This window comes from Orcinus orca, chromosome 17, assembly GCF_937001465.1.
Source record: "Orcinus orca chromosome 17, mOrcOrc1.1, whole genome shotgun sequence".
In the NCBI taxonomy this organism is placed as follows: domain Eukaryota; kingdom Metazoa; phylum Chordata; class Mammalia; order Artiodactyla; family Delphinidae; genus Orcinus; species Orcinus orca.
This window is the reverse complement of record NC_064575.1, coordinates 86,242,497-86,269,609: the sequence shown is the minus strand read 5'-3', so window position 1 is coordinate 86,269,609 and position 27,113 is coordinate 86,242,497. Positions and strand designations below refer to the sequence as shown.

Below are 27,113 nucleotides of genomic sequence, written 5' to 3'. Positions count from 1 at the left end.
CCCTTGCGGCGCCCCGCCCCTTGCGGCGCCCCGCCCCTTGCGGCGCCCCGCGCGTGCCCTGGCCTCAGAGCGCAAAGTGCTCGCTGCGAAGTGTCGGTTAACCCCGTGCATTTCTATGAAAGGGACAAGACTGTTTCGGGTCGGGGATAAGTACCCGTAGTACAAGCCCGCAAATATTTCGTTCAGGACATGTGTTCGTTCGTACATGTCTTTTGGGCATATTAATCCTATTTTTAAAATAACCCTTAACATGCAAGTCCGTTGGTCGCCTGACAGCTGTACACCATCTTCCCTAGTGCCTGAGCTCTCCTGTAGGCCTCGGCCAGGGCTACCATTAGGGGGACCACGGGGCGCTCAGGCCCTACATTTCCCTTCGTGTCTGTCAGCAGCAAAGCCGCTAGGTCTCCCAGGAAGAGAAAGGGCGTGGCCGCCTTGCGTCGACCTTCTGTCCCGCCCGCGACCGGGACTCTGTTCGCACTTGTTTCCCTGGGCGGCCCTGGGGCGGAGAGGGCTGGGGGAGCGTGCGGGCGAGGGGGCGAGCGCCGGCATCTGAACTGGGGTGCAGGGGCCACCTTCAGCGATGGTCCGCGTGCTGCTCTCCCCGCGCCCCCAGCAGCGCGCGGCAGGCATCCATGGCGTCCACAGCGCCCTCTAGTGGAAGGTCGGCTTGGCGCGGCACAGGCCCCGGTGGACCCCTGCGGTCCCAGTCAGCGGAAAGGGTTCTCCCGGGTGAGGACGCGCTGGTGCCAGAAGCAGCCCGACAGGGCCCTGCAGGCGCGGCCGCGCTCGCCGCACTGGTAGGCCTTCTCCCCGGTGTGGACCCGCTGGTGCTGAACGAGGCTGGAGCTCTGGCTGAAGGCCTGACCGCACTGCTGACACGCAAGGGGCTTCTCGCTGTTGTGGAACCGCAGGTGCTGCGTGAAGTGAGAGCTCTGCACGAAGGCCTTCCCGCAGTGGCCGCACGCGTAGGGCTGCTCGCCAGTGTGGACCCGCTGGTGCTTCACCAGGTCCGACTTGCGGCACTGGGGAGGCTTTTCCCTGCTTGGAGGCTGCCACTGCTCCAGGATGTGGGCCCCTCACGGGGCGGCCTCGGGGCGCACGGCCCGGTGCTGTGCTGCTTCGCCCGCCGGGGCTCCCCACGCCTGCTGGATTCTGAGTGGCTCCTCCAGCTGGGTCGCAGCTACCCGGGCTCCCTCCTGCGCGGTCTTCCTGGCGGGTCACCAGGCTGGCTTCCTCGGGACTTGCCTGGTGCACGCAGGCCTTGTGTGGCAGCCCTGCCCGCCCCTGTGAACCCCGATGGCTTCTGCACGGCCCGGCAGGTCCCTGGACCTGTGGCCCGGACCTTAGAACCTTTGTCCCCGGGACACCCTGCGGTTCTGCCCCAGAATCTGCTCCTCACTATGAACTCCGTCCTCATGGTCTGAAACCAGAAAGGGAGGCAGCAAATGACACCAGACTCTGAACCAGAGCATGCAGAGACTTCGACAAAGGCCGCATCATCTCATTTAAATCAGCGGGGCGGGAACAAGGAAATTAGGCCCTCTGTCTGGGATGGGGTTATGCAGGGATCAAGGTCAGGGAGCGGAAGGGTGTTAGAAGGACACAAACTCCCAAAACACTCTTAAAGAAAAAGAAACCTGGGAGCGCTCCTAACCACTTCCAGTTTGGTGCTCTCTGATTCCAAACGATTTTTGCTCAAATAAACTCTTAAAGTTAAGACAAAATTTTAAAAAAAGAAAAGAATTCTGTTAAAACCTGTCCTCCTTGAGGACTAGCCTTCCATTTCCCCTGAGATCCGGGGCCTCGCTGATCCCTGTGGCAAGGCAGCAGCCCTTGCGGGGGGGGGGGCGCTGGGAACAGCCCGAGGAGGCTGCACACTTAATGACAGATGTTAAGGTCAGGATCTGTGGCCCAAGGGACAAAGACTGGGGCTCGAGAGGGGTGTACCATGTCCCTGGGTCCCCGCCTCCGGAAGAGGAGAGCCTGGCCCGGTCCCCTCGGCAGGCAGAGTGGGGGTGAGGTCACAGCGGGTGACAGCGCTGCCATCGGTGAGATGAGGATTCGTGCTGATCCGTGGAGAGGTCCTGGGGAAAACACACCCCAGCTGTGCAGATGGGGCCGTGCCCAGAGCCAGATGCTCTCCCCAAGGGCACATTGGCCTGGACTTAGCAAGGTGCACCTGGACACTCCAGGATGAGCTTCTCTGAAAGGGAAACCCGGGCTTTCCCGGGATTTTCAAATCTTCCAGCGGACTCCCTAAAATAAGGAGTGGGAGAAGCATGGTTTGGGAACCTGGCCTGTGGCCGTCCAGGCCCTGGGCCCAGCAGGCCGGGGGCGCCCTCCTCGCGCACGGACGAAGCTCGGGCGCCGGGGGTCGAGGCCGCCGGCCATGGTACCGAGAGCGGCGGGGGGCGCGGCTGGCTGGTTGTGCTGACGGCGGGAGGGAAGGCCTGAGGGAGCCGGGCGCGACGCCGCGTCCCCCGCCGGCCCGGCTGCAGGGCCCAGCGACCAGCACCGCGGGGCCTCTCACCCACCGCTCCCCGGGCCCCGGCGGGAGAGCCGGAAGCGCGCGCCGCGCCCACAGGGAGCCCCGCCCCGCGCCGCGCCGCCGGCACTTCCGGGAGCTCTAGGAAGCTCAGGGGACCCTCTCGGGGGTCCCCGCGGGGGGACTCGCCCAGGGGAGCGGCCGGGGGGAGGGCTCCTGGGGCGGAGTTCCGGGTTGAGGCTCGGGGGACCCGGAGAGCCTCAGGGCCGTGGACCTGCGCCCGGAGGCGTGCGCGCGTCCCTGGAGCTGTCCGAGGTGCTGGGCTGCACCGCCGATGGGGCCTCGGAGAAGTCGGCGAGGCAGAGACCTTGGGAGGGAAAGAACAAGGGGACGCGGCGTGTAGGGCCAGAAGGCCGTAGGAAGGGCTCTGGGGAGCAATGACGCACGCTGGCTTGGACTGAGGTGAGAACATTACCGTCCATTGCTAAGGCAAGTCCACAAACCCTGCGACCAGCTGAGGGAACTGAGTGCTTAGAAAAGAACCGCAGCGGGGAGATGGACCCTGGCCTGACCACTACCTTCAGATCCTGAGGGTTCTTCCTACCAGTGAGTACAGCCAGGCTACGACAGGCCCAGAGGGCAGAGCTGGGAGCAGCTGGCGGTGAGAGGGCAGATCCTGGCGCAAGGCAGAGCTGTCCAGCAGTTCGGGTTGCCTCTCCAGGTGGTGTTTGAGTGGGGCTTGGACCACTGCCTATGCAGATGCACCTGCTTTGAGGGACTAGATGATACCGGAGGTTCCCAAGCCTGGCACACTGTCAACTTCACTGGGGGTGTCAGAACTAAATCCGGATTCCCTGACTCCACCCCAGGCCTACTGAATCTGTCTTCCCTGGTGTGGGGCCTGGGAATCTGTGTTTTTCAGCAAACTCTGCCCCCAGGAGGAGCCTCTGATACTCTTTCCTCAGGGGTCTGGGTCCGGCATAACCGCTCCTTCAGCTCAGAGACCCCTGAAGAACAGTTTGTCTCACTTTCCCTAGTGGAGTTGGAAAAGTCTGGCCAGATCTGATTTAGCCTGCAGCCTTGGGTTTAAAAGATAAAGTCAGGGGATCTGACCATTGATACACTTGGGTGACCCCAGTGACTGTTTAACCGTGCATCAGTGCACAGGCCGCCACCGCGCTGTGCACCGAGGACAGAGTTGGGTGTGACGTGCTGTGTGGAAAAGCAGCCTCCTAGATGGGGACATGCACAGCCCAGAGCAGGTGCTCAGAAAGGGTTTACTGAATGAATGGGATGGAAATAAATAAGCGTAATAAACTATCATGAGGGAGGATGTGTATTTTCCAGGTGGGAAGTGGATGTTAACTTCTGCTTCTGGCCTGTGCTCTGCTGGTTCTTCACATGATGATCTCATTTAGCGCTCACAGAACCTTGTGATGTATTCCATAGAATCACTATCGCCAATTTACCGATGCAGCTTAGAGAGGATACGGACCTTGCCCAGGTGGCATAGAAATGAGTGGCAGAGCTGGGCTACGAAGTAGAGTGAGTGTCCTTACAAGCTGGATGTGGGGAGAGCCTGCCTTCCTGCCCACCTGCTTGGGGCACACGGCACAGGGCAGATGAGTCCATAGACCACGTCTTGGCTTCCACCTCTGGGCCATCATTAATCTGGGGTCTCTCGAAGTCCAAAACCCTTGGGATACTGAGGTAGCCCAATATGGAATGTTGCATAGCAACTGAAAAAGACAAGCGCGTGGACAATACTGGTATTGAAAACGTGTGCAGAGGACCTTATGGTTCTGTTTGCTCATCCCAGCATCCTGCAGCCAGCCATGGGTGTGACCTTGAATCAGGCTGAATGACGATCTCTGGGCCACCTCCCTGATTACAGCCCTTGGCCCAGGGACGGACAGCGAGTGCACGAGAGCCCAGCAGAAACCAGCAGAGCCCTTCCCTGGGACGCTTCCCTTACCGTTCTAGTGGTGGAAATAGATACAAATGGGTCTGGGGCTGCTTTGAGCTCTGCTCTGCGTCACGGGGAGAGGGCACATCCGTATCAGGAGGAATGAGGCCAACCCTGTGGCATTAAGTACAGTCTTATCCTTGCTTGAGACGGTTAATTCTATGCGTCAACTGGACGGGGCCACGGGGCGTCTAGATATTTGGTCAGACGTTATTCTGAGTGAGATCAACATCTGAGGCAGCAGACTGAGTAAAGCAGGTTGTTCTCCCTAACGTGGGTGGGCCCCAGCCAATCAGCTGAACGACTGAATAGGACAAAAAGACAAAGTAATACGGAACTCCTGTCTGACTGTTGAGCTGGGGCGTCAGTCTCACTCTACCTTTGGACTTGGACTGAAACACTGGCTTCCCTTGGGTCCTGGGCCTGCCGGTTTTCAGACTGGAACTATGCCATCGGCGCTCCTGGGTCTCCGGCATCCTGACTGCAGGTCTCAGAACGTCTCAGCCTCCATAATCTCGTGAGCCAATTCCTAAGAATACCTACCTATCTACCTATCTCTCCAATTGGGTCTGTTTCTCTGGAGAGCCCTAATACATCTTTTTCTTTTTCCTAATTAGAAAACAAATTTGGAGACTAATAGCTTGTCCAACCTTACACTTCAGTGTAGAGTTGGGCTTTAAGTTTCAAAGTCGATTCTCTTAACCATCATGCCACACTGCTTATATCATGTAAAAATAAAACCCCTTGTATCCAACTGAAAAGTGTCCACATTTAGGCCTAGCGTTGTCGTTATTTCCCGACTCACAGGCACACGCAGCCCGCTCCGCACTGCACAGAGCCCGAGATGGACTGTCAGCTCCTGGACCCTCTTCCCTGTGCGGGGCCCTGGGAGCTCCTCACAGGGCCACCTTTCTTTAGGGCTCAAGCTCCTATAGGGCTTTTATTTACTTCTAGGGCCGAAAGGAGATACTGCCCCTACACAGGTGACCACTTCCTGGGCTCTGAAACGCACAGGGACCGCTTTCCTGGTGCCTCACTCTGTCTCCCTCAATGTCCTTTTACACTTGCCGTGGCCGGCCCTGGCCCCAGGTGGCTTTCTGCTGAGGCTGTCCATTAACAGTGTTCCTGACCTGTCCCTGGTTGTCGACAGAGCCTTTCCAGGAGCCCCTTTTATGGGTTTTTGCTGTGTGCCTGGTGGCGTGCAAAGGATTCTATGGCCATCCTCCCAATCCCCCTGTGAGGTGCCAACAGACGGCTGTCCCTATTTCCAGAGGAGGAAACAGGCTCTGTGAGGGACAGTAAGTGCCTGGGCTGGCATCAGGGCAGCCTGGGCAATCCTAACCCTGGTCTCCCGGAGACCAGTGGGTCACTTCAGGGAACAGCATGAGGCTGGCTGGAGCCGAGGACACGGGCCCGGGGGGGAGGGAGCGCAGCCCATGGGGTTGGAGATAACAGGGTCAGCGGGAGGCGAGGGACAGTGGCCGCTGAGCTAGAGACACTCGCACCCAGGGCGGATAGAGGCTCCAGAGCAGGCCGGGGCACAGAGCTGGAACCGGAGGATGACGATGGCGGGGGAGGAGGGGCGTGACGCCTGTGCCTGACACGAGGCAGGAGGACAGTGCAGAGACTCCGGGCTGTACCCACGTCCCAGGAGCGGTCAGGGCTCGAGAACTATAACGTCCTGTGCAGCCAGATACTGAGAAACCTGGGCAGCCACAACGGGCAGAGAAGATGCCCTGAGGAGTCCTTGTCTCGGTCCTGCCGGGCGTTCCAGGTTCCCGGGAAGTGCTGAATGCATCAGCCGGAACCCTCGAGAGAGAACCGGTCCCAAGCCGGCAAATGCAAATGCCATTCAGCCCATCTTGGCGGGCCGCACGCGACAAGGGAGGACACAGAGCCTTTGCTGAGAGTTCACCTCCTGGCACCAAGGAGCTGCAGCTGGGGGCGGTTGATTCCACGCTCCCCTCCTCTGGGCAGCCTTCCTAGCTTGCACGCCTGTTGCTCAGTGGCCTGGGAGCTCCCGCCCTGTCCCTGTCCCGTCACCGAGGGTCTGCCGGGCCACCTCCAGGACAGTCTAGGACAGTGTGGAGGACCGCCGGGCTCTGCTCTGGGGCTGCCCGCTAAGTCCGGTTGTGGTGCAGGTATCCGAGTCCAGCCTTGGTGCTGAGGCTGCAGGATGACCCTTCTGGAGCACAGGCTGAGCCACCGCTCCCCGGAAAGCCCTGGGGACTCTGCTCGCCCGCTCCGCGGCCTGGCTGCCCAAGGTGGAAGCTTCACGATACCCAATAGCCACGTGGTATTAGGGACAGGGGGCTGGGGAGAAGGCGGATGTCCCTCGTCTTCCAGGGTGTCACAGTGCACCAGCAAAGACGACTCAAGGAGGTGTCCTGACCCTCGTGGGGGAGTCCAAAGCGCTTGATGGCCTCGGGGCCCTGGGAGTGTAGCCTGGAGAGGCGGGGCAGCCCAACCACAGGGCTCTCCACTGGGGTCACTGGGAAAGAGGATGTGGAGGCGAGGCGGAGTTATACCCTGGAGAGGGGCCGGGCAACTCCGTGTGTGGTGCAGGCGGCAGGGGTGGGGGTCCCAAAGCTGTCCAGGAAGGAGCGGGCAGGAAGGCAGACAGAAGGCACCCCCACCCAGCTGGGCTCTCCCCTTTACCACAGGGGCTGGGGAGCTACAGGGCAGTCATGGCAGATCTGAAGCCGGCTACAGCCAATGCCCAGCTGCAGTCGCCTAGACCTGTCAAGCGGGGAACCCCCTGGGGCCCCGGCTTCCTGGGGCTGGAGGCAGCTATGAAGGCTGGGCAGGGCCACCTTCCACTGAAGCCCGCTGGCCTCAGGCAGCCACCAGTAGGTGCAGAGGCAGGGTGAGAAGGCAAACAGAGCAGATCGAGGGCTTGCTGCAGAGAGAACATGCCACACACATTCTCCCAGATGCATGAGGAAACCAAACCGCCAGAGACTACAGCCCAGGGGGAGAGCGGGCAGCCCGGGCCCCCCCACCCCAATCTGGAAACCACCCATCCTGGGGTGCCTGACCCCGTCCTGGGGTGCCTGACCCCGCCCTGGCTATGGCTCTGGTAAGTCACGACGCCCGCAGGCCTCGGCCGCTAGGGCACGCGGTGGGCTCTGCCGACAGGAGCCCTCAGGGATGGGGGGCAGCCACGTGGCCTTCCTCCCGCGTCCATCAAGTACACAGACTTTATTCGGGACACGCACGAGATGCCGGCTGCGCCAGCCAGGAGGCGCGAAGGCAGGAGCCCTCCGCGGGAACTCGCCTCGACCTCAGGCTGCTGACGCGCGGCCCCGCGCCCGCTACTCCCGGTAGTGCACCCTCTGGTGCTGGATGAGCTGGGAGCTCTGGCCGAAGGCTTTGCCGCAGGCGCCGCAGGCGAAGGGCTTCTCGCCCGTGTGGGTCCGCAGGTGCCGGAAGAAGTGCGAGCGGCCGCGGAAGGCCTTGCCGCAGTCGGGGCACTCGTAGGGCTTCTCGCCCGTGTGGATGCGCTGGTGCTCGATGAGCACCGAGCTCCAGATGAAGGCCTTGCCGCACTGGCTGCAGGCGTACGGCTTCTCGCCCGTGTGCAGCCGCTGGTGCCGCACCAGGTTGGAGCTCTGGCTGAAGGCCTGGCCGCACTCGCCGCACTCGTACGGCTTCTCGCCGTTGTGGATGCGCAGGTGCTGCGTGAAGTGCGAGCTGTGGCTGAAGGCGCGGCCGCACTGGCCGCACTCGTAGGGCTTCTCGCCCGTGTGGATGCGGTGGTGCTGGATGAAGCCCGACCAGCCGCGGAAGCGCTTGCCGCACTCGTGGCAGGCGTAGGGCTTCTCGCCCGTGTGGATGCGCTGGTGCTTCAGCAGCAGCGAGTTGTACTGGAAGCTCTTCCCGCAGGCCTCACACCTGTGCGGCTTCCCGCCCCGCGGGCCACTCTGCCGGGCCCCGAGGCCCGAGCCCCGGCCGAGGCTGCCCGCCAGCTCGTCGGCGCGCCCCGGGCCGCCCTCTGTCCCCGAGGCTCCCTGCAGCCCCAGCGGCCCACGCCAGGTGCCTCTCTTCTGGGGGCGGGGCCCGGCCCCCGGCGGCTGGCCTAACGGCCGCTCCAGGCTGCACTCCTGCCCCAAGCTGTCCCCACACCTGGGTCTATGGGGAAGGCTCCTCAGAAGGGTCCTGAGCACCCCCGTGTCCCGGTCCACCTCATCTTCAGGATTGTGCGGCTGGGGAGACGACGGGGCCCGCTCGCGCTCCAACTCGGGATCTGAGAAACGGGAGAGGCGGAGAGCACTCAGCCGCCCACCAGGCTGTCCGTCCGCGGGGACCCCCGCCCCGTTCCAGATGACAGCACCAGGGTGAGAACACACAGGGTGCGCGCGCATGTGGAGGGGGTAAGCCTGACAGGAGATTCAGACTCAGAGCCAAGCAGAAAAGCCCCTGATCCTGAGGACGCTGCCCACACGGCCCCGGAGCTGCTCCACGGATCCCCAGAGGACACCCCAAGGGCTTCTCTAGGGGAGAGAGGCGGGGGGTGGGGTGGGGAGGGAGAGAAACGAGGAGCTGAGGGCCTGGATGAGCGAAGCCCCAGGGGAAGGGGGTGGGGACCAGAGCTCGATTTAGGGGACAAGTGGAGGTCAAGGGCAGTACACAGGGGTGCCAGGACGACTCCCCGATTGCTGGCCAGTGTTGCCAAGTCGGACACTCTAGCCGGACAGGCAGGTGGATATGGGGGTCTGCGCTGCTCTCACAGCCCAGAAAGTGTCAGCAACAAGACCGGGACTGAACGGGGGGAGGGGCTGTGGGGGACAGAAGTGAGCGCTGAGCCAGGGACAAGTGGGGCCCCGGGGCCTGGCAGCGGTGGTGGGCGCTGCACAGAGCCTGGAGTGCAGCAGCCGCAGGTAAACGCGCTTCTGGGCGGGGCCCCGCGGCAGGTTCCGCTTGCTCACCTGGCCAGAAGGTGTCTCTGCCAGCCTGGACCTCCTCCACGTCCCGGAGATCCTCCTCCTGTGGTGGCTGGGAGGGCACCTCAGGGCTGCAGCCGGGGAAGCCTGAGGGTCACAGCGGGGCTGGGGCTCATCTCCCCCTCCTCTAGAACGGGTTGTACCCCCCAACACACCTCGTTGCCCTCTGGAGGCTCGCTGAGTGGGACAGAACACATCTACCTGGGTCCTCGTCCTGGCTACCAAGAGCCGATTTGTGTCCTCGACTGTGAGGGGAGTGAGGCCAGGCCTCCTGTGGGACATGGGGCAGGGAAGGGACCCCGGACTCCCTGACGGCTGCGTGTGAGCAGGGTCCAGGGGCACCACACACCGCAGGGCTTGGACATCCTCCCCGACCAGTTGTCGGCTATTTCCACACCTGGACACCCCCAGACCCTGCCAGGGGGCGGAGCAAGGCTGATGGTTCCATCCCTGCAGGTCCCTGGGGGTCCCCACCCAAACCAGCTTGCCCAGAACTCTGGAGACCATTTTCCTGGCGTGGGATCAAAGGCTCGGACAGGGAGATAAGGTGACTGACTCCTCTCACACAGGCCTGGCCATCGAGGCTTCTTTTTTTGCACCCCTCATCCCCTAAAGAAACATACTCCAAGGGACTGTCCTCTAGGGAGCCACTGCTCACACAGCTCGACCCCTAGCCTCAAGCACTGCTGCCCGAGTCCCGACCCAAGCACCAGGGTGCAGGAGCCCCAGCGCCCAGTGAGCTGCCTGCCCGCAGTGACGGTGCAGGGAGGCAAGTACCATGTTGATGGCCGTGGAGGTGAAGCTGGGCCTCGTGGCGGTGGCAGGCTCCAGGTGTCTCCGGTGACTCGAAAGTGACAGTGGACAGGACATGAGGGGGCTCCTGACTGTCCCCCAGGGCTGCCATCTTCCCCCAAGGCCTGCTGGAGGACTGCACACCTGGGAGCCGGGGAAACGAAAACCATGGCGACATGAGGGGGTCAGAGGGATGTGCGGGGTGGGGCCGATCAGCCACAGGTGAGCTGGAGGCTCCTCCCCCGGGGGAGGAACTAAGCGCCAGGAGGTAACCTGTGGGGCCCACCGTGCGAGGCCACCGGGGCCCCTGGTGTGTTCTACCATGTGCACAGCACCAGCGCACCCACACGAACTGAACCCAAGCTCTCCCCCCAGCGATGCCCGCAATGTCCTCCCAACCCAAGGCCTTGCCCATGGAGAAAAGCAAAGCTGGTTCTCCCGGAAAAACCTCCCCCGTCACAGCTGGGGGCCGCTGGCCCTGGGGAGCGCAAAGAACTGACTTTGCCTGCCGGAGCAGGAACGTCCTAGGTTAAATCTTAACGAGACATTTCCAGAGAGGAAAACCCCCCTCAGAGGCCGCAGGCTGGGACCCCTCACATCCCAGCCCCGCCTAGGGTGCTCCGAGCCTCCTCTGGGGTCAAAGATACTTTTCTTCAGTCTGGTTTGCCGGAATAGGTTGGTCTAAAATGAGGATTTTTCTTTCACACTTCCATGAAGTAGGAGGCCTTATCTGGGAGTGAAAAGGGGCAGGGGAAGGATGAAAGGTAATGTACATCCAATAACGGTGCAGGCAGTACCTGCTTCAAGGAAGCAGGGAGGCAGACGCCACAGGGCTCCTCACCAGTGGGGGCCTCCTGGGTCAGCCCCCGACCTCAGCCCCTAAAGATGGGAAGGATCACCCACAGCCAGGTAAGTGGACACACGGTGGGTCTGCAGTGCTGACATCTGGGTATGCCACATTTTAAATATCTGGGAAAGGGCACGGTCACCCCTAGCCGGGCTCTGAGGGGAGGTGGCGGTCACGAAGGGACGCCAGTGCAAACGTCTACGCTGCTGCAACAGGCTGAAGGCAGAGGGGACACAAACGGCACCGGCCCAGGAGCAAACCCTCCTCCACCCCGCCTCCCAGCTTGGAGCCTGTGCGCCGCCGGAAAGAGCCCGAACTCGGGGCGCTTGGCAGCGGAGAGCAGGGTGCCCCGGCTGAGTCCGGCCACGGACCTCGGGCCAGGGGCAGCTCTGAGCCTCTCTTCCATCTGCAAAGTGGGCATCACCACAGCTCCCGTCCCTGGGGTTCCGGGCGCGTGCGGAGGCGCCCCGCAAACGGACACCCGCGATCGTCAGGGGCCAGTGTGCCCCCTGCGTCCCGCCATCCGCGCCCCCCACGCCCGGCCGAGGCCAAGGTCTCGGCGGCTGCGGGGACAACGCGCGAGCGCGGGCTGGGCCGAGGGTGCCCCGCAGCCGCCACCACCGCCGCCCGGCGCCCACTCACCTTCCGATCGGGAGGTGGCCGCCAGCCCGCCCGCCGGCCGGAAGTGCTCCCGCGCCCCGCCCGCCCGGCCTCGCGCACTTCCGGGACGCTCTAGGTCCCCGGCGGACCGGTGCCTTGGTGACCTCGGGGGCTATGGGCGGGGCAAGAGGACACCTCGGGGTTCAGGCAGGAGGGAGACGGGGAGATGGCAGGGGAGAGGAGGGGGCTTGTGATGGAAATGCACACAACCTAATTCTCCTTGGATGTGTCCTCCCCGATGGTGGACAGCGGTGGCCGTGGGCCGGACTTTCACCCTTTCTCGTCTTCAGTCTGTCCCGCTGGTTCAGTTTCAGAGGGATGGGGGCAGCCTTCTGTTTCCCATGAGGGTGGACAGGCCTGAGGGGTTCTAATTACTCCCATGGAGACTTTTAGCCAATCACCATTTTTCTTCCCACCTCTGCCCCACTGTCAGGGTTACCCGCGCCCCCATCCCCAGGCCCTGCCAGCCTTCTCAGCCTGGACGTGCACCTTGTCAAGTGTGTAGGCTTCTGCCGAAAGCTGCTTCTCCTCATTTTCCAGCTTCTGAAGCCTCCAGCCGACAGCGCTTACTCTTCTCTCTCCGGCCTCGTGAATCTTCTCTTTGGCCCTTCGCCTAAGTCACGGATCTAACTCGGGTCCCCACCCTCAGCATCCTGGGCTCTTTAGGACGCTGAACAGCTTCCCTGCCCCCCGCAACTGACAATAGTACCTCCCCTCAGTTGGGACAACCAAAAAAATGTCCCCAGGTGTTGCCAACGTCCGCTCCTGAGGGCAGAATCGCCCCTCGTGAGAACATCTGCTCTAACAGAGGCAAAGTGAGCAGGGGCACAGAGGGGAGGACTGACAGAGCGCGTCAGAGCTCAGGACCTGAACGGGGTGCTGACAGGGTCTGGGGGCAGGCAAGGTCACGTCACACTGTAGGCATGAAGCAACGACAGGGCCTAACTTTGTTTCCCAGGGAAAAATGTCCCCTGCTTTTTGAAAGTTCTCTTTACACCACTTTGCTTTTACAAGAGACCTACATTAGTACCTGTTTTCCAACAAAGCCAAACAGGATTTTAGCTTTTTTTGAATAAAGGCAAAAAGTGAAAACAGCGCTCAGCATTTGTTCTGCAGCAGCTGCAACCGAGGCAGCGAGAGCGGCCCCTGCCGAGCTCCTGTGGGACTACACGCAGCACCAACCTGCCAGGGCTGCGAGCCGCGTCCGGGGGCGTCTGCGCTTCGTCTCGATTTGCCCTGTGCGCCGTGAGCAACACGTGTCCTAACAAGGTAACTAAGTGCCTCTTCGCTTTATGCCATTTCGGCCTTGGAAGGTGTCACAGGAACGCTCTGCTTCTGGATAGCAGGGGAACCTGTATCCAGGCTCAGAGAGGGGTGTCTATTGAGGGACACGGTATTTTGCTGAAGCAAGGGGTCATGCCCATCCTAAGTTAGCACATTCCTTTTCTGATTTGTGTGTTGGTCTCTTACAAGTTTGGTTAAGATGAGGCGGCCCCCAAGAGACACATCCAGAGGCAGTGACCAGCTGGGCCTCTGGCTCTGCAGGCCTGGGCCAGACCTTGAGCTGGGAGATGGTCTCTCCCTTGAGGCAGTGGCACCTCCCTGGGGACTCTTGACTGTGGGGAGAGCAGCTGAATGCAGTGAACAGGTCAGAACAGATGTTTATTGTAGGAGAAAACAAGATCCAGAGGCAGCAGGACAAGGAAGCACTGACGGATGCCCAGGGCATCTGGGAAGAAACGTGGGGACCAGCGCAACAGCCGTCTGGGTTAAGAGAACACCGCGTGAAAAGCAAGCCCCGGGAAAGCGAGGAGAGAACAAAAGAGAACATCTACCCCAAAGGTAGACCACACTTGCTTTCCACGGACTGAAGGATGTGAAAATATAATCAAGTAAAAGTTCAACAAATTTGACTAGTTGGAAAGTTGCATTTCTAGGACTAAAAATAACAGTCAGCAACACTAGACTGGGGAAAGCGTCCGCCCCAGCACAGGCCCAAGGCCACCCGCTGTGCACAGGCGTTTGTAGCCCATGGCCACCTCGGTCCACCAGGGGGGCATGAGGAGAGCAGCACCCCCAGTGCTGAAGCTCTCCAGGAAACAAACACGCAGTAACACCAAGAGGCAGGACACTAAAGGCAAACGGGACCAGAATGCTGCGTGGGTGAGGCTGCAGGGACACAGGCCACGCGGGCCCACAGGGAGCTCACAGGTTGTGTCGGATGTACCTGACACCGGGGCGGCCCAGTGCCGAGATCGCTGTGGGCAGTGGGGCCGGGGCGCCGGGAGCTCACCCCAAGGGACGGCTGTCCTCAGGCCTTGGAAATCCCCGTCCGTGGAGTCCGCAGCGTCAGCCTCGCCCTGTGGCTGGGCCTGGATCCTGTAGGGGCTCTGGTCAAGAGGAGGACCTCCGGCTCCCGGCTTTGCTGACAGGTGGCTGGAGTTTGTGCGCAAGCAGCCAGGAGGCAGTGAACTTCGAGCTCGGGGCAGGGGTCCTTGAAGACACCGGCTGCCTCTCAGAGCACAGCCCTGACCCCAGGCAGTGGATCCCGGGTCACTCCCGCCCTGTCCCCCACCATTTCCCTCTCTGGTCCCAACACTGTTTCCGTGGGCCTCGAGACACCCCCTTTACCCCGCCATCTTTGCTCACTGAAAACCCCACCCTCACCGTGACCTCTGTCTGTGCTGCTCCAGAGCAAATGCCCAAGTGCCCCAGCACCAGGGGCTTCCACTGCAAGCAGGGCGACTCGGAGCCCTGGCCTTGCCCCCAGGGCCCAGGCCAGCCCAGTGTCACTCTGCAGCGCGTCTTGGTGTCTAGCTCACCGGCAGAAGAAAGGAATGATCACATCTCGGTGCCCAAAATGGGGACAGACATGAGCGGCCATTAGAAATAAAGCCCAGGTGACATGCTGGTGCCCAGAGCCTCCCCAGGGGTGCAGTGGACCTGGCGAGGGCGACCTGGGCTGAAGCCCGTCAGCCCCGCCTGCTCCGTGGCCCGCACCGCCAGCTTCCCTCAGGGCACAGGGTCTGGCACGAAGGACCACAGACGTCACGTCCCCGGGACATCCGCAGGTGTCCCCACGCCCGTTCAAGGTCCTCTGTGCCTTCGCTCTGACGCCAGGTCATGCCGTCCCAGCGCCCTCCGTGCTGGCCCCGGCAGCGGGGAGCCTGCGCGGTAACTCAGGTGCCCTGACGTGTTTCTGCGGTCGCTGCTTTAACCGTTCTCCCGTGTTCAGTGGGGAGGGGACACCCTGAAGGGCGTTTGCCGGGACAAGCTCCGAGGCCAAGGAGGTTCTGACTTGGCCTGAGCTGTTTCCTCCTGGAGCCTGTCCTACAGCACTCCTGGCTGAGGGGCAGGGGCTGAGCGCCTCAGAATCTCGAGACAGCTCCCTGCGGTTGCTTCCCCTTTTCATCTCACTGCCTTCACGCGGCCTATCAGACGGAACACTTCCCTCCACCTCCACCTGACCCGACGGCAGGCACTGCCCGAGGGTGGAGTGTCTGCTGCCCGGCCACCTGCCCTGCAGTGACAATGCCTGCCCTGTAGTGACAGCGCCCGCGCTGCAGTGACAGCCCTCCGCGCCGTGTCCCCGCACGCCCCTCCTGCAGCCTAGCATGTGCACCGCAGGGGTGTCCTTTCTTACCACGGCCTTTCTCTTCCCTTCCTTCTTGATCTCTGTTCCTCCCTGGAGCTCAGGAACATGGAAGTTTTGCTAGTTGTGAGGTTCTTTTTCATGCATATTTCATCAGGAACTTCTTGCTTTGGGGCGGATCCGCTTTCACAGCCGAAAAAGGACAGAAATACCTTTTGAATAAATAAAGAAGCGCAATTATCACCTGGTTGATAATTGGGAAATTATCAACAGTTGGGCAATGCCAACGGTGTGAATAAGGCCAGGCTCTGGGCACATGGACACGCGGAGGCTGGTACTTGGTGGGGATAACGGCCACAGGGGCTGGAGGAGAGCAAGGTGGGGAAGGGGGCGCGGGCTGTGGCTCAACCCATGTATCCCACCCTGGGTGGCAACAAGATTTCAAGGAAAGTGCTTCAAAACTTGGGACTTCCCTGGTGGCACAGTGGTTAAGAATCTGCCTGCCAATACAGGAAATACGGGTTCAAGCCCTGGTCCAGGAAGGTCCACGTGAATATTAATAGTGATGGCAGAAGCTCTGTACTGCTCTTTTTCAAAGAGAACGCGGTTTAACATTTAACCTTAAGGTTTAATTTGCTATAGACTGTTTTGTTCTTTGATTTTTATTTTATATTGGAGTATAGTTGATTTACAATGTTGTGTTCGTTTCAGGTGTACAGCAAAGTGATTCAGTTATACATACATATATGTGTGGGTATATATATATATTCTTTTTCAGTTTCTCTTCCCATATAGGTCATTACAGAGTATTGAGCAGAGTTCCCTGTGCTCTACAGTATGTCCTTGTCAGTTATCAATTTTTATATATAGTAGTGTGTATATGTTAATTCCAACCTCCTAATTTATCCCCCCCCCACCTTTCCCCTTTGGTAACCGTAAGTTTGTTTCCTAAGTCTGTGAGTCTATTTTTGTTTTGTACATAAGTTCATTTGTATCATTTTCTTTTAAGATGCCACAAGTAAGTGATATTATGTGATACTTGTCTTTCTCTTTCTGACTTACTTCACTTAGTATGATAATCTCTAGGTCCATCCACGTTGCTGCAAATGGCATTATTTCATTCTTTTTTATGGCTAATAGTCCATTGTATATATATATACCACATCTCCTTTACCTTTTCCTCTGTCAATGGACATTTAGGTTGCTTCCATGTCTTGGCTATTGTAAATAATGCTATAATGAATATTGGGGTGCATGTATCTTTTGAAATTATGGTTTTCTCTGGATATATGCCCCATAGTGGGATTGCTGGGTCGTATGGTAGTTCTATTTGTAGTTTTTTAAGGAGCCTCCATGCTGTTCTCCATAGTGGCTGCACCAATTTACGTTCCCACCAACAGTGCAGGAGGGTTCACTTTTCTCCACACCCTCTCCAGCATTTATTGTTTGTAGACTTTTTGATCATGGCCATTCTGACCAGTGTGAGGTGAAACCTCATTGTAGTTTTCATTTGCATTTCTCTAATAATTGGTGATGTTAAGCATTTTTCATCTGCTTTTTGGCCATCTGTATGTCTTCTTTGGATAAATGGCTATTTAGGTCTTCTGTCCATTTTTTTTTTTTTTTTTTTTTTTTTGCGGTATGCGGGCCTCTCACTGTTGTGGCCTCTCCCGTTGCGGAGCACAGGCTCCGGACATGCAGGCTCAGCGGCCATGGCTCACGGGCCCAGCCGCTCCACGGCATGTGGGATCTTCCCGGACTGGGGCACGAACCCGTGTCCCCTGCATTGGTAGGCGGACTCTCAACCACTGCGCCACCAGGGAAGCCCTGTCCATTTTTTTTTATTGGGTTTTTTGATATTGAGCCACATGAGCTGTTTCTATATTTTGGAGATTAATTCCTTGTCAGTTGCATCGTTTGCAAATATTTTCTCCCATTCCGTGGGTTGTCTTTTTGTTTTGTTTATGGTTTCCTTTGCTGTGCAAAAGCTTTTACGTTTGATTAGGTCCCATTTGTTTATTCTTGTTTTTATTTTCATTACTGTAGGTGGATTCAAAAACATCTTGCTGCAGTTTATGTCAAAAAGCGTTCTGCCTATGTTTTCTTCTGAGAGTTTTATAGTATCCGATCTTACATTTAGGTCTTTAATCTATTTTGAGTTTATTTTTGTATATTGTGTTAGAAAATGTTCTAATTACATTCTTTTACATGTAGCTGTCCAGTTTTCCCAGAACCACTTATTGAAGAGACTGTCTTTTCTCCATTGTATGTTCCTGCCTCCTTTGCATTGATTAATTGACCATAGGTGCGTAGGTTTATCTCTAGGCTTTCTATCTTGTTCCATTGATCTATAAGTCTGTCTTTGTGCCAGTACCATACTGTTTTGATGACTGTAGCTCTGTAGTATAGTCTGAAGTCAGGGAGCCTGATTCCTCCAGCTCTGTTTTTCTTTCTCAAGATTGCTTTGGCTATTCAGGGTCTTTTGTGTTTCCATACAAATTTTAAGGTTTTTTTGTTCTAGATCTGCAAAAAATGCCATTGGTAATTTGATAGGGATTGCCTTGAATTTGTAGATTGCCTTGGGGAGTATAGTCATTTTGACAATATTGATTCTTCCAGTCCAATAACATGGTATATCTTTCCATCTGTTTGTGTCAGTTTTGATTTCTTTCATCAGCATCTTGTAGTTTTTGGAGTACGGGTCTTTCACCTCCTTAGGTAGGTTTATTCCTAGGTATTTTATTCTTTTTGATATGTAGGCAATGGGACTGTTTCCTTAATTTCTCTTTCTGATCTTTTGTTGTTATGGAAATGCAACAGATTTCTATGTATTAATTTTTTATTGTGCAACTTTACCAAATTCATTGATGAGTTCTAGCAGTTTTCTGGTGGCATCTTTAGGATTTTCATGTATAGTATCATGTCATCTGCAGACAGTGACATTTTTACTTATTCTTTTACAATTTGGATCCCTTTTATTTCTTTTTCTTCTCTGATTGCCGTGGCTAGGACTTCCAAAACTATGTTGAATAAAAGTGGCCAGCGTGGACATCCTGTCTTGTTCCTGATCTTAGAGGCAATGCTTTCAGCTTTTCACCACTAAGTATGATGTTAGCTGTGGGTTTGTCATATATGGCCTTTATTAAGTTGAGGTATGTTCCCTCTGTGCCCACTTTCTGGAGAGTTTTCTTTTTTTTTAATCATAAATGGGTGCTGAATATTATCAAAAGCTTTTTGTGAATCTATTGAGATGACCATATGGTTTTTATTCTTCAGTTTGTTAATGTCGTGTATCACACTGATTGATTTGCGAATATTGAAAAAGCCTTGCATCCCTGGGATAAATCCTACTTGATCATGGTGTATGACCCTTTTAATGTATTGTTGGATTTGGTTTGCTAGTTATTTTGTTGAGGATTTTTGCATAATATCAGTGATATTGCCTGTAATTTTCTTTTTTAGTGGTATCTTTGTCTTGTTTTGGTATCAGGGTAATGGTGGCCTCGTAGAACAAATTTGGGAGTGTTCTTTCCTCTGCAATTTATGTCGTCTATGCATCTCTGAATTTATGTCATCTATGAAAGCAATCTGTCTGGTTAGAGGATTCTTCAGGCTATTTCCTCGAGTTGGCTTCAGTAACTCATCTTTCTTCTATAACCCACTTCATTTGAGTTCTCACATCTCTTGGTTCGACAGTTTATCCTTCTAATCTCTGATGTATCTGCCATTATCCTCCCCTTCTCACTCCTAATGGAGCTCTCCTTCTCACTCCTAAAGGAGCTCCTTTGCTCCTTCCTTCTCTCTTTCTGGATTCCACTGCCAGGGAATGTCAATTTTCATAGTCCTGTCAGAGCACCAACTTTTATTAAAAATGCTCTCCATTCCCATTAGTCGTATTAATTTCTATAATTTATTGCCTCCATTCTACTTTGAGTTTATTCTGTTGGCCTTTTTTCACTTTTAAAGTTGGATGCTTAGCTTGTTGATTTCCAGCTCTTCTGCTGGTCACATAAGGCTACAAATTTCCGTTTGGCTTTAGTTACACCAGAATTTCTGGCAAGTTGTATTTTCATTATCATCCAGGTTTAAGTATTTTATAACTTTCATTATATTTTTTTCTTCTCTCTTTTAAAAAATTTATTTATTCTTGGCTGTGTTGGGTCTTCGTTGCTGTGTGCAGGCTTTCTCTAGCTGCAGTGAGCGGGGGCTACTCTTTGTTGTGGTGCGCGGGCTTCTCATTGTGGTGGCTTCTCTTGTTGCAGAGCACAGGGGGCTTCAGTAGTTGTGGTGCGTGGGCTCAGTAGTTGTGGCTCATGGGCTCTAGACAGAGGTTCAGCAGTTGTGGTGCACGGACTTACTGCTCCGTGGCATGTGGGATCTTCCCAGACCAGGGCTTGAACCCATGTCCCCTGCATTGGCAGGTGGATTCTTAACCACTGCGCCACCAGGGAAGCCTATGTTTTTCTTCTTTGACTCAGGCTACTTAGAAGGTTTTCTTTTTCTGGAATTTGGGTTTCATTTGAAGAGCAATAGAAAAAAAAACCCAAAAACAAAAAACCCATCAAAACAGATTTATCTGAAAGATTTGGGTTCAGTGCTTGGTGGTGATGTGGTGTCATAATGGTTAACTCAGAAGAAATGGGAAATGAGCCTGTCTGTCTGAACCAAAATGACAGGAGGCAAAAAAGACGGTGGACTGATTTTAGTTTGATTGTGTGATTTATTTTCTCATGTCTCTCTTGTTTTCCTGGCTGATTTCATTCTCTTGAGAGAGGGACTGACGGCTGTCTGCTTGCACAGCCGCCTCTCATGCCTGTGGAAAAATGTCCCCTCACTAAGGACACTAACACGTGACCGGAGCTGACAGCGGCTGAACTGGGGGTCAGCACGGCACTGAGGTCACACACAGTCACTGACCAGGCTGAGCACTGTCAATGCCTCCAAGTCATCGCTGAGGAACCATAGGCACAAGGAGGTGAAGGACGGGCCCAAGGTCCCACATCTCCAAGGCACGAGGGTCGAGTCAGTAACCCCTGGCTCCAGAGACTATGCTCTTTGCCACCTGCTTCCTCTCTAGAACTCGAAGACACCAGATTAGAATGCTTCTTCTCTCCCATCAAATTGGCGAGATTAAAACCCACCTGCTACCTGTGCACTGCTGGGGCACTTATGCAGCACAACCTGGGGGAAGGTAATTTGCCAGAATGATCTCCCCGTCAGCTCATTTCTGGCAACCCGTCCTGTTGGCCCTAAATGTGGAGATGTTTACTGCCTTGTTTTTATTGACCTAAACTGGAAACAGCCTACATGCCTTTGTTAGGAGAAGGTTAAGTCAACTTTCTATTTAATGGATCATTACGCAGCCACAAAAAATGCTTCCCATTGGTATTAACGTGGAAACATAATAACATAGAAAATGAGAATTTTTCTATAGTACATGTGATGTGTTGTAATTTACAGTACGTTTATACAATATTTTATATATAACAATATATCCATCATGGTATATTATAAACCATCATAAATAAAAACCAAACCAAACCGAAGCAGATGCAGACACCCCTGGAACGTGTCACATACCCTTCATCTGAAACTGGCCAAATCCGGCCCACCACCTGCTTCTGTAAATAAAGGCTTATTGGCCGTTTCTGTGCTGTAATTGCTATGGCATGTCATGGCTGAGCTGAGTTGTGGCAGAGACCTTATGGCTACAAAGCCAAGAACAGTTATTATCTGTCCCTTAACAGAAAGTGTTTGTCAACCTGCCAATCTGCATTGTTGTTATTGCTTCTTTGCTCAGCCTTTGAGAGCAAACTGCAGATGTCATGACCCTGTGGCCCTTAAGACCTCAGCATGCATCTTTCATGACAAGGACGTTGTCTGGGATGGCTGCAGGCCATCAAACCAGGGAGCTTTGACACTGATGTGCCCCCCCACCTCCCCTGTGGACAGTCTAGACCCAACGTTTGCCAAATGTCCCAGTGACCTCCTTTATAGCAACCTTTCCCCACCCAGGATCACAGGTGTGTTTTCCCTGAGCCAGACCCTGGCACCTGTTTGAACAACTTTGCCTCATCACATCTCCAGTTCCGGGACTGTGAGAGCAGGATCACAGGTCACACCTGGGGCCTGCCTGTCGGGGTAGGAGGAGGGCCTGCCGAGCCGTGAAGCAGAGGTGCGAGCTCAGGTAGAGCTGTTATAACGTCATAGCTTTTAGAAAGAACAAGAGTACAAATCTTAACCTGGAGGGATGTTTCCACTGGGAGCGCTCTCTCCTGTCTCCTGATGGAGGGGCCCCCAAGATCAAGGCCATTATTAGTTTTCTGGGTCTAAAGAGCTGAAAATGTAGGTGTCAACATTTTCCTGATAAAAAGCCCTATTACTTCCTGGATAACAGTCACCTCACCCCTCTTATACTGTGCTGGAATTCTGGGACAAACCACACCCTCGCCCAGGAGAACATGGAGCCCATCCAGACCACTCTTGGAGGGAAACCAAGGGCAGGCACAGCATGTGGATGTGAAGGGGGTAGGATGGAAGCTGGGGGCCAAGCACAGAGAAGTGGAACTAACCTGCACGGAGAGCTGGCCCTGGGGGGCAGGCCCACCGTCTCGTGTCTGAAAGGCCGCATGGCAGGCAAAGGCTGCATCCAAGCTGCCGTCAACATCCCGGGGCCTCACACGGCCAGGGCAGGAAGCACCCACAGTGGCGGCATTTAGTGTCCTGAGTGGTCCACCTGGTAAGTCAAGGCTGCTCAGCTGGGATGATGGCTGATGTAGGAGGACACACAGAGAGCCCAGTTCCTGGGAGCAGGGGCCAAGTTCAAGGAATGGTTCTCCAGAGAGGAGGGAAGGCAGAGGACAAAGCACAGCACCGCCACCAGAGCCAGCCAGGGGGACACTGGGGTCCCCAGTGCTCGCTGTGGAAGCACTGTCATCCAGCTCAGGGCCACAGGCCTCCTGCCGGGCTGCATGGAGATGGACTTGGGACCCAGTGGGCCAAAGGTCTGCAGCACAGTCTTCAAAGGAGCCGGTGGGAGGGCCGAAGCCAGCATGGGAGTCACAGGCGGAGGTGGCAGTGGGAGGTGCTGACTGTGCTCGGGTCTGAAGCCTGTCCCCTGGACAGCAGTTTGTACACTCGCCTCCCTGGTGCCACAGCTGTGAGGAGCTGCCTTGTTATCATGATGTCTTGCCCTGGAGATTCTCTAGACCAGAAAGGTCTCTGGCCACACCGGTGTTTGCTGACCTGGCTGGGGCAGTTTTCCTGGTGACGGCAGGACCCCCAGCCCGATCAGACGCCAGGGAGGAGGAGCCCCAGGCAGGCCTGCCAGGACAGTTTTTGCGGGCACAAAGCTCTGAGTCTGGATGGCTTGCCCACACTCAGTGCTTCTTCCGTGGGTGACGTTTCCGATGGCGAATAAGACATGAGCTGTAGGCAAAGGTTTTCCCACATTCCTTACATTCGTACGGCTTCTCTCCAGTGTGGGTTTTCTGATGTTTTAGGAGATTTGAGCCACAGTTAAAGGCTTTGCCGCACTCACTGCACTTAAAGGGCTTTTCTCCGGTGTGAATCCTCCGGTGCTTGGTCACGTCGGAGCTGTGCCTGAATGTCTTCCCGCACTGGGCGCACTGGAAGGGCTTCTCTCCAGTGTGGACTCTCTGGTGGCGAACGTGATCCGTCTTGTGCTTAAAGACGCGCCCACATTCGCCGCATTCGTAGGGCTTCTTCCTCTGGAAGGGAGTGAACGCAGGAACCCCCTCAAAGTCATCTTTAAATGTAGCACTGAAGGCCTCAAACATGTGTTCCTCGTCCTCACGACTCAGGCTGGGTTCCTTACTGTGCTTTTTGGCCAAAGTGGATCTCTGGTTTGGCTTCTTTTTCCTAGATGCTTTATCTTCCTTGGGAGTGTCCTTCTGAACACGTACTTCTTCCTCTGGGGTCTGTGCCTTCTTTTTTTTGCCTGGGGGCTTTTCCATCCTTCTTGTCCCCAGGAGAGAGGAAGGACCACTGGAAGCCGGCAAGGGCCAAGGAGAATGGCCAGCAGCAAAATTCCCCAGCCGTGCGCGCCCCCTTGTAACCCCGCTTCTCCAGAAAGGCCTTGCTTTAGGCGCAACACCGCGCCTTCCCAAGCTGCTAACTGCAGCTCTGGGACAGAAACTCTGCAACAAAGACAAGAGCACCAACAACCCTTCTGAGGCTGGGGAGAAACAAGACCACGAACATTAGAGTAAACGAGGGTTTGGGAGGGACACAGCCATGAGGTCTTTGAGTGCTGAGTTATGAAGGGGCAGATGGGCAGGGAAGGGGTGGGGGAGGCATGGGAACATGGCCCCCTTCCCTTCCCTGCTCACGTATCCCACCTGGACATCTAACGAGTCTCAGGCTGGACATGACCAAACAGAGCACTTATTTCCCAGAAACCCACCCCCCACAACCTCACTCTTCCCAGTCTTCCTCATCTCAGTAGATGGCATCATCGTTTACTCAGTTGCTAACTGAGGAATTCTTTTTTCCTTTAATAAATTAATTAATTTATTTTTGGCTGCGTTGGGTCTTTGTTGCTGCGTGCGGGCTTTCTCTAGTTGTGGCGAGCGGGGGCTACTCTTCGTTGCGGTGCACGGGCTTCTCACTGAAGTGGCTTCTCTTGTGGTGGAGCACAGGCTCTAAGCGCACGGGCTTCAGTAGTTTTGGAATGTAGGCTCAGTAGTTGTGGTGCATGGGCTTCATTGCTCTGCGGTATGTGGGATCTTCCCGGACCAGGGCTCGAACCCGTGCCCCCTGCATTGGCGGGCAGATTCTTAATCACTGCGCCACCAGGGAAGTCCCAACCAAGGAATTCTTATTCCTCTGCCAGGGGCCAGCATCTCCACACCTGCGTCCAGTAGGACTCATGTGTACCATGGACCAACAACTGCCGCGTGCTCCCCAAACTGGAGTTTTCCCAGCCCTTTACTTGCTCCTTCTCTACTTCTTGTATTTGGGGCCAGACAACGTGCTTTTGGAGTTACAGGCTGTGGGAGCCACATGTGACCCTCATGGAAGGTACCTCCCATCACTTGGAGCCTGGATTCTGAGCTGGATGAAACTCGCTCCTACCCTCATCCCAGCCCTCCCCTGGGTCCATCCTCCACAGAGCAGCCAGTGAACCCCCGTCACATCTCTGCCCAAATCCCCACTGGCTCCCCTCACACTGCTGCCCCTGTGCTTCCCCCCTGCCCCAGCCATCCTTAGGTTTGCCACACATTCCTTCCTGCCTCAGCACCTGGGTGCTCCTAGAAACAGGTCCTGAGAGGAGGTGTTGGTGGTGCTGGCCCCTCACTCATTCAGAGCTCTGCTCTGAGGGCCCTTCTCAGGCAGTCCTCCCTGACCCCACTCCCTGGTTCCCTTACCCGGCTCCCATTCTCCTTGTGGCACTTAACTGGAGCCAACTCATCCACTGAAGGCCAAAACCCCAGGGAACAATCAACTACGATCTTGCTTGCATTGTCTAAAAAATCTGACATTCTCTGTCTCTAATCCCATCTAAAAGAATTCCAACTTCACCACGAGTTCAAATAGGAATCAGTCGGTTCCAGTGGTAGTTGCTTGTAGAAGCGTCACCAGCATGGCTCACGTCTCATTGGTTAAGAACCTTCATCTATTGCTTTTCTGTATTATTTCTGAGTTTTGTTGACCTGCCTCTTCCCTCAGCGCTAACTAATGCAATTCCAGGATAAAGCCTTGACAAGCTTCAGGCTCTTTAACTGCTAGCAAAAGAAATCCTCCACAAGATTAGGAGAAAACACTTTCCAAAGAAAGCAGATCGTGTTCTGAGTCCTCAAGTCATCCCTGAGAAGACCTCCCATGACCTGTGCTGGTCGCCCGATCTACTGGGAGGTCCATCTCCTGACAGGCTGTCTCACCCTAAAACGTGGTGCTCTGGGTGATAATGTCCCAAGTGACATACGTTTTGAGGTACAAATGCTTTGAATTCCCTTTAAGTTAAAGGGGGTACTTGGGCTTTCACCCACTCTCCCATGCACAGAGGCAACGCATAAAATGACTGGACAGGTTTCCCAACTTGACAAGAGTTTGAGAGTCTGGTTTCTTCTAAACGAAAATGCTTAGATACACCTGACTTGGATTCAGGTAAACGTCATTCTCTGAAGGCTCTATTGGAGGTAGCTTCTGGGAGGTAGCATCAGGTGAGAGCCAGAACTGAGGGTGATGGAAGGCCATCTAGGCTGAGGGAAGCATGCACAAATATGGGAGCATCTCTGCCGGGGAGGTAGGCGGAACCAGGGCAGAGGATCACGGCCCCAGTCAGCCAGGCTGGAGTTTGAGCTCAGGTGTAGGAAACAGATGAGAACCAAGAACCAACAGGAAAGTGCTATCAGCCCTCTGGCCCACGGCTCCCCAGGGAAGGCGCAAACTCAGCTTGGCTCTGTGCTGACCCACTTGATGGAGAGGGGTGGTCCTTGAACCCACTGAGCCCGACAACTGCCGGCTGTGCTCCAAGAACTGTGCCCCCACCAGGACTCCCGTCACTCCACGTGTGGCTTGTCACTGACGTGGCAGTCTCCCGACGAGCCGAGGGCTCTTCAGGGCAAGGATCGTGTCTTTTTCATCCTTGAATCCCTAGTTACTTGGCTGTAGCCTGCACATACTGCTGCTCAGGAAACATTCTAGATAATCGTCTTGTCTGCCTAACTCAAGCTGGCAGGTGCTTAATGGCAGAGACTGGACGTACTCACTTCTCTAAGTCCCGTGCACACCAAGGAATAAAATATTTAATTATTAAAAGCGGCGTAGACCTGAGGTCATTGTCTTGGTCTTTTCGTTTCACAGGCCTGTAGGCCTGATGACTGCTACAGCCACGCAGAAAACTCAATCCACCTTGTCAGAGCAGACGAGAACCCTGGCCTAAAGGCCGGGGTGCTGGTACCTGCTGTGCGACTCCAGTGTAGCTCCTTCACTCTCTGTGCCAGGCCTCTTGTAACATGAAGCTTTGGGTATCCCCCTGCAGCAGGATACTCCGTGGTAACCTCACTTGTCCTCAGAAGCCGGGGTCTAAGGGAGAGGCTGGATTACTAGTGGTGGGAGATCCAAGGGCAAACGTGCACCCAAGCAGTGTGCGGGCCCGCAGCGGTGTCGAAGCCAAGGAGAGGGCGTCGCCTGACAGAGCCTCGCCAGCCTTGGGCCCGGGGACTCCACCTCGATCCGCACGGAGCTGGTCTTCGAGCCTCGCCCTCCTCCCCGTGGCGCCCAGGAGCCTAGAAAGGAGTGCCGTTGCTCTGGGCAGGGGGCCCACGCGACGCCAGAGGGACGCAGTGAATTCCTGCATGGAGGCTGGGGCGGGCGCGCCCCTCGCAGGGTCCCCGGGCCAGGAGGGACGCCTCGTCCCCGAGCCCCGCCGCTCCCCAGCTGCCCAGCGCCGAGAAGCTGCACAGCCGAGCAACCCCGCCCATGCGCCGGCCGGAAGGGCCCGCCTCTGGCCCCGTCCCTTCCGGCGTCGCTCTAGGAGGCGAGGGCCCGGGCCTCTCTGTGGTGCTCCCGGGAGGGCTCCGCCCCTCAGCTTGTTTCCCATTTCAGGCGATCCCCGCTGGCCCACCCGCCCGCTCGCCTTCGGTGCCCGCAGGAAGAGCCCGCTCCCAGCCGGCCGTTTCCGGTGCCGCTCTAGGTGGCGAGGCCGCAGCATCTCGGTGGTGCACCACGGTGGACTCCGCCCCCGAGCCACCTCCTCCCACTCCGCTGGGGTCCCACACGTCCCCTCACGCAGCCACCCTCCCATTAGCTGCACCTCAGTCACCTCTGCGCCCGTTCCCTTACTCTTGTGCCCCCTTCCTCCT

At 56.2% G+C, this 27,113-nt stretch overlaps 3 protein-coding genes across 7 annotated transcripts; all 3 read right to left on the bottom strand.

Moving 5' to 3' along the window:
* Positions 1-707: 707 nt before the first annotated feature.
* LOC105747758 (zinc finger protein GLI4) lies at positions 708-2,967 on the bottom strand. Its single transcript, XM_012531387.2, has 5 exons — positions 2,961-2,967; positions 2,760-2,852; positions 2,298-2,701; positions 1,400-1,420; positions 708-1,055 (listed from the first exon to the last, which is right to left on the bottom strand). Exons 1-5 carry the CDS (start codon positions 2,965-2,967, stop codon positions 708-710), a joined length of 873 nt encoding a protein of 290 aa, XP_012386841.2.
* Positions 2,968-3,808: 841 nt separating this feature from the next.
* Positions 3,809-15,469, bottom strand: GLI4 (GLI family zinc finger 4). Of its 4 annotated transcripts, none has more exons than XM_033420126.2 (5): positions 15,337-15,469; positions 13,921-14,072; positions 10,172-10,330; positions 9,380-9,481; positions 3,809-8,697 (listed from the first exon to the last, which is right to left on the bottom strand). In XM_033420126.2, exons 1-5 carry the CDS (start codon positions 15,426-15,428, stop codon positions 7,766-7,768), a joined length of 1,437 nt encoding a protein of 478 aa, XP_033276017.1. In that variant the 5' UTR covers positions 15,429-15,469; the 3' UTR covers positions 3,809-7,765. The 4 variants fall into 4 exon arrangements, with proteins under 4 accessions (XP_033276017.1, XP_033276018.1, XP_012386876.1 ...); XM_033420127.2 differs by having other exon boundaries at positions 13,921-14,129; positions 15,337-15,466; XM_012531422.3 differs by lacking the exons at positions 13,921-14,072; positions 15,337-15,469 and adding an exon at positions 11,676-13,200.
* ZFP41 (ZFP41 zinc finger protein) lies at positions 13,337-26,343 on the bottom strand. Of its 2 annotated transcripts, XM_033420158.2 has the most exons (3): positions 26,210-26,343; positions 21,858-23,482; positions 13,337-15,497 (listed from the first exon to the last, which is right to left on the bottom strand). In XM_033420158.2, exon 2 carries the CDS (start codon positions 23,259-23,261, stop codon positions 22,665-22,667), a length of 597 nt encoding a protein of 198 aa, XP_033276049.1. In that variant the 5' UTR covers positions 23,262-23,482; positions 26,210-26,343; the 3' UTR covers positions 13,337-15,497; positions 21,858-22,664. The 2 variants fall into 2 exon arrangements, with proteins under 2 accessions (XP_033276049.1, XP_033276048.1); XM_033420157.2 differs by having other exon boundaries at positions 21,858-26,212.
* Between the last annotated feature and the right edge of the window lie 770 nt (positions 26,344-27,113).